Genomic DNA, 10,755 nt, shown 5'->3' on the forward strand with positions numbered 1-10,755 from the left:
AAAACGCGACCTGTGCGGTATATTTAAGATCATACAGAGCGCATTTGCTCACACACACACACAAACACACTATAGATACTAGAAAAACAAACAAACAATTGAAACAAAGAGTTCACTGTTTATTCTTTAGGTCATGGAATGCTCGACACCTTGATTTGACATGGCTGGAATATTGTACAATAAATGCACTTCAATAAAAAGGCAATTTTAAACAGAATTTCCAAAGGATTTCACCATCAAATGTTTTCAAGAGTGGAATGTGTTTTCAAGAGTGATGCAACTTGTGAACTCTTGTCCAACAAAAGGGAAAGAATATTTTAATCCATCACCCCACATAAAACAACAAATTTACATTTGAAGATAAAATATTTCAAATCAGGAAAAATGCAAATGAATCATATGATGAAAAACATCATTGCAACCCCCTAATATATATATATATATATATATATATATATATATATATATATATATATTTATATATATATATTTATATATATATATATATATATATTTATATATATTTTGCATATTGGTTACAACACTATGCTGATGAATACTGCTAGCTTAAATACAGCAATCACCTCATACCAAATATTGTATTTTCCTTGGCAACATTATGCAATATACTTATCCTTGTTAATGTATTACAATGATCCAATGCAAGTGCCTGACCTTGTTTGTCAAAAGACAAAAGTTTAAACTATGTAATGAAACTGTATCAATACCCCCATTAGATACTATGAAAACGGTTGTTTTTGGTGTACGTTCACCACTTGTGGTAACATTTGTAACTCTGAATATAGGGGGGAAAAAATCAAATCTGCAACAGCAACCTTTGGCAGCAAGCAAAACTGGAAAACCACTGGTATCAATCACAAGATTGACGTGGAATACACAAATAAGTTTGTGCATATTTTGTCTTTTATCTCACACACATAACTTGCCAACAAATGTCATTTCACTGGCAGCATTGATTAATCTGGAATTAAAGTAAAAAGCACACAAAAAGATGTCATCCACAAGATCTGGCTTCAATTGTTAGGAATTGTCCTTTGTGTCTGTGACATTCTGACCTTTAACACCAATGTGTTGCCTGTATTCAGCAGCTCCCTATTATAATGAAGTGACATACAACACAACAACACTGTTTTACTTGTCAACACATACCAAATGAATTAGCACAAGTCTTTGAAGTGTTTCCAATAAGCAATGTGACCAGTGCAAACTGATTAGCCTGATCGGTCACAAATCTTAAGTCAAATGAGATGCTGTTACTGAAAGTCTTCAGTGGGAATGTATAGATGTAAGGTTTCCATCACAAGAATGTTTGATCAGTTTTACAAACGTTTGTAATTAAAATAGGTTTAAAACATCATCGGTGAGAACTGAGATATTCATTGTTGCATTAGTGCTGGAATGACAGAAAATGTGGTGAGACGAGTCAATAAACTCCCAGAAATAAGAGCTTGCAGAGCAGAATCATTATCAAGCCTGTTGGGGCCACAATGAGGGGCAGCGCTCCCAGTTTGGAGCTGGAGCAGGAGCAGCAGCAGCAGCAGCAGAAATGCACTCTGGACAATGTTACAAAAGCAGTTGCTAAATTCACAGTCCTTCAGAAATAAGTTTTTTTTTTTTTCTTTGTTTGTTTGTTTTAAGCGCCCACTCTTTCAGGCCTCCAAAAAAAGACCACTATCACCCTCCTTGGTGTCCAACTGCTTTGTTCTGCACCAATTTCACTGATCCCCATATTGCTGACAACACTACACATGCACAACAATTTTAGTCCAGCTGTACAACTCTTGACCCCTTCACACAATTACAGGTCTCCAGCGGTCAGCTTCAACGCTGTTAATGCTGCTGGACCCATAGGGTCCGGAGGCAACATCATCCAGGTACGCTCCAACCATGCGAGTACTGCTCGGTCCAGAGCCATCAATCTGGGTGGAGGAATAATACAGGCCCTGGTCATTCATCTCCTTACGACCAAGGTTTGCAGCGATGGTTGGAGGAAGGTGGACATCGCTTTCATCTGGCTCATCTACCTGCGACTTGTAGGAGAATAGGATCTTGGGCTCTGAACTGCAGAGATGAGGGAAAAGGTAAGCTTTTATTTGTACAGACCTAAAACTGTCAGCTCCTGCAGTGTTCATCAAATAAATCAAGCATATCTATAGGCTACATTTCCTGAATCCTGTCGGACATAAGTCCTCAATACAAACATAATTACAAAGACTAAAACTAACACTGAAACAAACAAAATAAATAAAACACACTAAAATATTAAATTTTCAAACAAAAAAGCTAAACTGAAATTAGCAAATTCACCCGGAAACTAAACCAAAAGCAAAGCTGAATTTAAAAAAAAGAAAGTAGAAAAAATAAAAACTAATCAGAAAAAAAACAAATGTATAATAAGTGCTTATTACACTCTTATTCTCTACATCTCATGTGACTACATACCCAAAGAAGCCTTTGAGGAATGTGACATAAATGAGCGGAGCGAAGGCAGAGAAGTACAGGAACGTTGTGACATCCACACAGCTGGTTCACAAGAGAAAGAGCAAACCGTCTCAGTAAGCTTATTCAGCTCTCAGCTTCACAAAAAGCATAACTAACAGATTGCTGCCTGACTATTATGTTCAGATTCGCCCGTATAAACTTCATTGAACTTTGGTGGACCCAGCAAAACAGTGAGTCATCCCAGTGGGTGCAACTCAGCCAACAAAATTAAAATACTAAGAGGTTTTAAAACAGGCAGCCAGCTCCATATCAAGGGCATTTTCTAATAGGCTTACAAAGCATTAGAGCCACAGCTGCTCTGAATGCAGCTATTGTTTCTTCTTAGAAGCATAAAATTAAATATGAGGCTTGATTTACTTATTTTAATCACAAAAACATCTAAATTGGCTTTATAGCTATATAATGTAATTTTGATGCAATATAAGCAAATATGCTTCAGAATACTGACCATAGTCCCTCTATGACTCCAGCACACAACAGAGCACTGCCGAGGCCCTGAACGAGGTTCAGCAATGACAGGATGGCAGCATAGACGTAGAAACTCCTCTTAGCTGGAGAAAGGAAGCCAAACAGAGATCAATCAGGGCTTTGCAGGTAAATTTAATACGTTAAATACCAAGTTTGGCTTTAACAATATTTGAGTAAGAAAAGTGTTTTACCTGTCAGTGAACTACTACTTTTGTCAACATTGTCAGAATTGTGGACAAGAGCAGAAAAAAAGGCTCTAGTTTCAATCAAACTGATTTTTTACTTTTTCAAATGGACTTTGTTGCCGCCCCCTACTGGCCTCTACTGTGGATAATGACTCACTATAAATAAGACCCTTTATGGAACTTCACTGATGAATCCCCCAACTACTCTAACTTTATAGCAAAGGTCAACAACAATGGCTCTTCTGATCAACTGTGTGAGGATATGAAAATGAAGACTATGACACAAACGCAGCAGGGGAAGTACAATTGCGTGAGGTAAGTATAGATGTGGTTTTAAAAAGTTAACTATAAAAGACAAGACACGACTTTATGTGGCCAATTAGGTCAAAAATACTTCTGCTATTGAAAAACTGTAAAAAAAAATTTTTTATTATCATATCAAAAGTCAGGAGCAATTCTACTTCTTCAATCTTAACTTTGTTGTTTAATGCAATTTAACTTTTAACTTACATGGCAGAGATATCCTTTCTCTTACTGGAGTTTTTGGTAAGATCACAATCAAAGAGTACACCTATTTAAAAAAAGACAAATATGAGATAACAGGCTGATCATTTATGGTAAAGGATCTTTTTGCTCATGCTGCCATTATAATGGAGTTACTGACCAGAAAGAAAAAGCAGGAGCTTGCCAGCCAGAAGTGCCGGCCCCCGTGACCATAGATGTTGAAGTCCTCCGCTGACAGATGACTGTCAGGATACAGTATCTCTAGCGTGCCCTGAGACAATGTATTATTCAGTTCATCTGCATGCAAAATTTCCTGCCACAATATGTCATGATGTAATCATTTGAAACTATATTTAACCTCCCATCTGCTATTACCTGTGTGACTGAGTACGCCAGAGCCAACACAGCAGTAATAGCCAGCACACGCTTTATGCTGGATTTGCTCTCCAGGTGGCCTAATGAACAGAGGAAGAATCATGCTTAACAGGAAAACAGCTGCATTAAATTAATTGCACTTGGCACTGAAAAGAAAATTTAAAAAAAACAAAACATATTAAACATATTTGTCATGTAAAAAGCTAGAAACATCACACATCTAAAAATAAAATGCATGGTAAATGAGAACTGAAACCAACGTGACAAACTCACCAAAAGCCAGTCCCAAGATGATGACACTGAGCTCAATAGCCAGCAAGAAAAAACGAGTGATTTCCCAGAGCACCTAAAGAGAAAAGAAAACTTTAGGAGGAATTCCTGTTGTTAAGGAGATCAGCTGTGTATTAACACGTGTTAAGTCAAAGTGCATAACTTTAAAGGTCAGCAGACACGCCATTATGTTATATATTCATTCATTCATTCTTTTTTGGTAAATTTAATAGTGTAGCCCTGATAATGTGCAATGGAAATAACAGGTCCATCTCTCTAAGCTCCATAGTGATCTGCCTGGTATGTGTGGAATGAAGCTACGCCTTTTCTTTTAAACATGAAAGGTCAAAAACTTTTTTGGACACTTAATAAAAAGATATCTCTTGCAGGATATTGTCCCTGTCATTTCAGTACAAGTCAAATATTTATACTGACAGAAACCCAGACTGTTTTGTACACAAGAGACTTAGAAAAGGCATACATTTCAGTCTCTTATAAGCCTATAATTAAAAGACGTTTTAACAAATTCCAGGTATGCTCCCATTTGTACATTGCAGTAACATTAGGAATGGGAAGACACATATTAAATTGAAACAGTAGATAATAACTTGAAATTCAGCTCTGTTTTACAGCTTTTTCTGAAAACAAACCTCTGACACCGTAACAGACTCGATCGTTTTGGGCGTGGCTACGACCAAACAGGTGCCATTTCTATCACAGATTATAATTTTACTTTAAATTACAACTTGTAGCCATAAACCTGTAAAGTTTTACTTGTGGATCATGCGCTTGCTTACTTTGTCTACAATGGTGGCAGCACTGGATGCACTGACAGTCATGGACACTATAGCCCGGGTAATTCCAACTGCTGCAACAACAAAAACCTAAGAACCACAGCACACAACACATTAGACTACATGATATAGTCTGTCAACATAACATGGTCATAATAAAATCATATACTGGTGGAAAATTAGGCCAAAGTACAGCTGATAACAATCCTGTACTCAACAACACTATTGACAACAGATCCTTTATTGCTTTGCCAGGCAATGCATGGCTGAGGTGAGGTGTATTAATATACTGCTTGACAAATAGATCAATCTTTTACATCTTAAATGCTTTGGTATACCAGTTCAAAAAGGAAAAAGTACATCCACTGATTGTACAGTTTGTGTCCTACCAGCAAGTAAAAAGTGACGAAGATGGGGCTAGAGGTGAGGCGGATCTTTGCCCTGGCTGAGGGCAGCTTCCACATCAGGAATACAAAGAAGGCCACATTAGGCACGAGCAATAAAATGTCCCAGAACCGCACCCTGAAGCAGACAGGTGAATGTGAAGGGTAAATGAAGGGATAAAGTCCTTCAGCAAAGAGTGCGTATCTATAAACATTTTTGATAATCTGGTAAATTTCTACTTTGAACAGTCTCTGTTTTGCACTTATAGTAACAGTAGTTTCAACAATAATTTTGCACAATCAACTGATTACCTGGATTCTCCAATGTCCTCATAGAGAACTTGTAGGCATTTGTGAGGCTTGGTGATGTTGTTTTGGGTATCAGGTTGCCAGGTCGAGAATGCTGTTGTGTTTCCCAGTGGCGTAGGCGAAATACTGCCATTGTCCTGAGAAAAACTAACCACAGTAGTCACTGTGGCTAGCATGGTGTCAGAGCCTGAGGGAAAAAATATCTGATTATGTCAAATAATATTTTAAACACAGTTAGTCATTTTGAAATATGTAAGAACTTTACTGTGGGGGTGCTGCAGGTACTGAAGGGGTCTGCTTTAGCTACATACAAGATTGCTGTATCCTCCTTTAAAGAATTTATAGTTGGTCTTCTAGATAAAGCTATATACACGGGAACACTTCTTTAAGAAGTAGTGCAGTCGATGTATCAAGAAATCACAGCTCATGTACTTGAACGTTACATAATGAGAAACTCGACATCCAGTGTTCAGTGCCAAGCAGTAACACTAATCTCGTTAACATTTACTTGACGCCTACTCAACAACTGGACAAGAGACAAGTTACAGTAGCCTTCCAAACTTGTCCACAGCTTACAAAAATACCAGGGGCTAAGACTAACATAAGTACATTTTTGTTAGAGTCAGCTAAAGTTGAAAATGGGCAGGAATCATGTCGCAGCAGGACTTCTGCGTATTATTTATCGGAATACTTTCAGTTAGGAAAGGGGAATTTCAGACGTTAGCTAAGCCGCTAAGCTTGTTAGCTCCCGTCGGAATTTGTGTTGTTTATTAAACGAAACTACTCGCTCATTCCTCAGAAACAAATTCGTCAATGACGATAGTACTCATGGTACATGCGGCTTGTTTATGTAACATAAAGTACCAGAGCTTAAAAGCCGATGGACTAGCGTTAGCAACAAAACAAACTGGTGGCAGTGTACTGACGCCGACACACCGTGGAGCATGAAATAGTAAATATTAGCATCTTACCTTTTCAGAAGACTCGGGATTAAAGATATAGCTGCTGTAAAATATATTATTCAATAATGTAATTCAAGCACGTGTGTTGTCATACACATAGTAATCGACCGACACACTGGTCTCCAACAGGGGACATAGCTATGCCGGATACTTTCGTTAACAAATTTCCCGTCGGGTCAGCTGACACTCTCACCCACCAAACAGAATGAGCAAGTCTCGCGAGATGTCATACTTATTAATGAAATGGATGTGGTGGTAGGGAGGTTTTGTTTACTTAATACTTAAGCAAGTAAAACTCAAAGCACAAAAGACTGATCTCTCACAAATGTGTAAAATAGCGTGTATGGTTGTGAAGACTAATTATATAATGATAATATATTATGAAACAGAGGCCCTGGGGATTTTGTAAGGAGTTTATTTATCAGTTAAAGTAGAAAAACATCTTTAAAAGTACATCTTTATTTTAAAGTGTTCTTCCTTGTTTACATTATATTAGGAGTGCATTATGCTGGAGTAATACAAAATATATTTATCCACATTCCCCTCTGAACTCTGCATGTCTGCACTAGTCTTTCAGTCATTCTGCAAGTATTTCACTCATATTAATAACTTTATGTTGATGCCAAATTGAGAAGCATCCCTCCGTCACTATGTAAAGCCTCTAGTACAAGGCAAAACTGTTTTATTGTACAAGTCTTAACTTTAATTATTTACTATTTTTTTCTATGCACAGTTTGTTAAATTGTGGTTACAATTATGAATAAATTGTGACACGGCCTTTTGGGTGACCTGACATCATCCTGTAGGCCAGGTGCACTGGTTCAGTTAAGTTAGCTTTAAATGTATAAATGTGAGTCTTTCCACTGGTAGGGCTAACATTGTAGAAGCTCAGCCTGTGGGTCTTGAAGCTCAGCTTGATCTCAAGTCTGCGTGACACTGTGGTCCTCTTCAAAGGCACACTGTGACTTTGCTCGAAGGCAGTCAGAAGGTTGTTGAACCACATCAGACACCAAGAGCTTCGACTGCTTTCCAGAGCAGATGGCACCCCGCTGCGTTCTAGTTTCCCACTGTAGCACACGCCAATGATCCAAGGTGACCCCTCCAGCTCCACCTCCCAGCAATGATCACCTTCAGAGAAGCTTTGGTTGCTGAGGACCTGGAAGAAGCTGGTGAACCTCTTAGGAGAGGACGGGTAGTTCTGTTTGGCAGCACTAAATGTGGCCGTTTTCAAGTCCTCTGAGAGAACAAGGTTAGGGTGGACTGTTTCTGGATCAAAGGTGATCTCAGAAGGGTTGAGGGTGTTTCGAAGAGAGCGCTGAATCTCTCCGAGTCTTTCCCTCAGCTCAGCATTCATGTTTTCCACCTTGGGACAAGCCTGTGCAAGGTTGACTTTTACATTAACAAGCTCGTCCTCTTCTCCCACTTGTTTTGAAATCAAATCTGCAATTTGTGGTTGCAAACGTTGGAGCTCTTCACCAAATGTTGCCCCATCCTCTTCTTTCAAAAGGGATTCAGCTGTTTGCAAAGCCTGCCTCAGCTGCTCGGTCAGCTCAGAGGCCTGACTGACCCGAGAGCATATGATGGCCTCAGGTAGACCTAACTGCTCTTCAATCATCTGTGTCACTCCCTCGATGTAGTTCTGCGACAGCTCCTTTATCTTCTCTAACAGGCCGGATGCTTTCTCTCTCAGCCGATCACTAGCAGTGGTCACCTCTAACTCCAACTCCTTTTCTTTCTTAAGGACACCCTCTGCCATCTCTAACTTGAGGTTCAGCTCAGTCACTTGTGACGCCAGTTTAAACTTTGGTTCATCCAGTTCCATTTTGCCTCTGCCACCACCTTTTTCCTGATCCATTGAAAAGGGATGCTCTGTGGATCCAGACCCAATTCGAAACCCATCCTTTGCTTTGCATTCTTCGCTCTCCTCTTGGAGCTTTCCAGCTTTTTCTTGCACTTGGTGATATTTGGCTTCAGATTCCTCTGTCATAGAGCTATGATGGCTCTCGACCGTTACATAGCTGCCATCAGCAGGGTTTCCAGGGGGGAGGACTTTAACAGCAGTGGCTTTGTAGGTTTCTACAATACTACGCATTTTGAAGTTCTTCACGAGGGCATCGGATCCCTGGTACTCAGAATGACACTCGGGGCAGTTGTGATGGTCAAGGCCTTCTGCCATGGTCTCAAGACAGGCAAAGCAGTAGAAATGACCGCAAGGAAGAGAAACTGGGTCAGAGAATAGTTGCAGGCAAATGGGACATGTAAGCTCCAAAGCCAAAGCCTCTTCATTCTCACTCTCAGACATGATGCCAAGTGCTGAAAAAAAAAAGACAACCTGGGGTAAACATTTGCAATGGTAAGTAATTCACAATACACAATTAATGTAATTGTTTGCTAAGGTTTGTACTGATTATCAAAAAGGGCTTACATTCTACACTAATTATTATGAATGAATGCATATATGACTACATGTATGAATCACAGATCAATTTTCAATACTTTTTACTATGTAAAAGTATTGTTTTTTACATATGCAAGTTAAAACAACAATGGGAAAGAAAAATACATTATTATAAGAGATTTTGGAGTAACATTGCATATCTCTGAAGGCACCATTAATGATGATTGACATTACAGATGTTTCGGAACAATATATGCTGCCAGAAAGAAGGGCGCCGATGTCAGCAAAACAATGCCATGACACTTCGTGCGTGTATTACAGCAGTATGTTACTAAACTGGTTTGGCAGCGGTCCAGACCTAATGCAAACACAGTAGAAAGAAAAAAAATGCTGACAGCTATTAAATACCAAGCTCTTTAGCTTCTGTCTTCTTAATGACCAAACTGCAAACCAAACAAGTTTTACATTTCTTTGTTTTGTTTGAGCATTAAAATGAAGCGTATTTCACCTGGCAGAGGAGAAAAACAACTATTACAACAAAACGTAGAGGAAAGGACACCAGAACAGAACTTTGGCCATGACCTCGACAGTAATGATTGATTTGCAGTTAGAATTACTATCAGAAAAATATATGTGCAACCGTAACATTGATTTGCAGCTCTTTTACTTCTATCCCGGCTACGTTTTTGTCATTATCTAATAACAAATATTTATTCTCGGCTTCCGAAAGGTTTAATCTGGTTTAATTTTCATGGTCTGGGGGTTGGATGCATAATGTATTTGAGCGATATCGACTTCTTTTCTAGATAGGGTTGATAAGCTGAAAACAGCAAACACATTATTTAATGGAAACACAGACGGACAAACCACGGGTTTTTTTTGTTTGTGTTTTTAGTTTTCTGAAATGCATTACAATAAAATGATAATTAGATATTTTCCCATAACTGGTAACGTCTACATTGTTCCCCGTGTCTCACATATTTTCTTGCAGTAGTAAAATCCGGAAGTTACACCAGTGACTAAGCACAACAACTGAAGAGTTGTAGTGCATTGAAAACAAAATAAGACCATATGTCAGCATCGTCACAGGATGCCTTTCACATGATACCTGCTGTAAATGAAAACTTGAAGTCATGGCCATAAAAGGGGAAACGGAAAGATCTACGAGTAACTGGTAAGAAGACTGTTAACCTGTTGGTTAAGTTTCGCTTTCCTGAGAACAGGACGCACACAAGCGGAATCCAACGGTCACTTTCTTTCACATGTACGATGAACGTTTTCCTGCTAGGGTGGGAACAAAAGATGAGCTCACTTAATTCGGCTTTGTTTTCTTATTAAATCGCACATTGCACGATTGCTCTTCAAAAGCCTCTCAAGCCCCAAATTTCTGGGGCGTCGTGTAAAGCGTAAGCACTTATTTAGAAACATGTAATTATTATTATTATTATTTTAAAACATACCCTCCAGCTTTAAAGACTTACCTGAAGGAACCGTAATGTTTTGAGTTGCTTCTTCCGTGTCAGGTGCGTCAAGAAAACGCCCTGCGCAGAGGTCCGCTGTAACCCTCGTAGCCTTCAGCAAACA

General features: G+C 39.0%; 2 protein-coding genes across 3 annotated transcripts; both read right to left on the minus strand.

Moving 5' to 3' along the window:
• Positions 1-481: 481 nt before the first annotated feature.
• tpra1 (transmembrane protein, adipocyte asscociated 1) lies at positions 482-7,101 on the minus strand. Its single transcript, XM_006784507.3, has 11 exons — positions 6,783-7,101; positions 5,815-5,998; positions 5,509-5,641; positions 5,123-5,209; positions 4,329-4,401; positions 4,056-4,135; positions 3,841-3,951; positions 3,687-3,747; positions 2,972-3,074; positions 2,464-2,544; positions 482-2,082 (listed from the first exon to the last, which is right to left on the minus strand). The coding sequence occupies exons 2-11, from the start codon at positions 5,985-5,987 to the stop codon at positions 1,812-1,814; spliced, it is 1,173 nt and encodes a 390-aa protein (XP_006784570.1). The 5' UTR covers positions 5,988-5,998; positions 6,783-7,101; the 3' UTR covers positions 482-1,811.
• A 70-nt stretch (positions 7,102-7,171) lies between these two features.
• trim107 (tripartite motif containing 107) lies at positions 7,172-10,744 on the minus strand. Of its 2 annotated transcripts, none has more exons than XM_006784505.2 (2): positions 10,653-10,744; positions 7,172-9,086 (listed from the first exon to the last, which is right to left on the minus strand). In XM_006784505.2, exon 2 carries the CDS (start codon positions 9,073-9,075, stop codon positions 7,528-7,530), a length of 1,548 nt encoding a protein of 515 aa, XP_006784568.2. In that variant the 5' UTR covers positions 9,076-9,086; positions 10,653-10,744; the 3' UTR covers positions 7,172-7,527. The 2 variants fall into 2 exon arrangements, with proteins under 2 accessions (XP_006784568.2, XP_006784569.2); XM_006784506.3 differs by lacking the exon at positions 10,653-10,744 and adding an exon at positions 10,363-10,447.
• Between the last annotated feature and the right edge of the window lie 11 nt (positions 10,745-10,755).

The sequence above is a fragment of the Neolamprologus brichardi genome, chromosome 5, assembly GCF_056152115.1.
Source record: "Neolamprologus brichardi isolate AB-2024 chromosome 5, ASM5615211v1, whole genome shotgun sequence".
Taxonomy (NCBI): Eukaryota; Metazoa; Chordata; class Actinopteri; order Cichliformes; family Cichlidae; genus Neolamprologus; species Neolamprologus brichardi.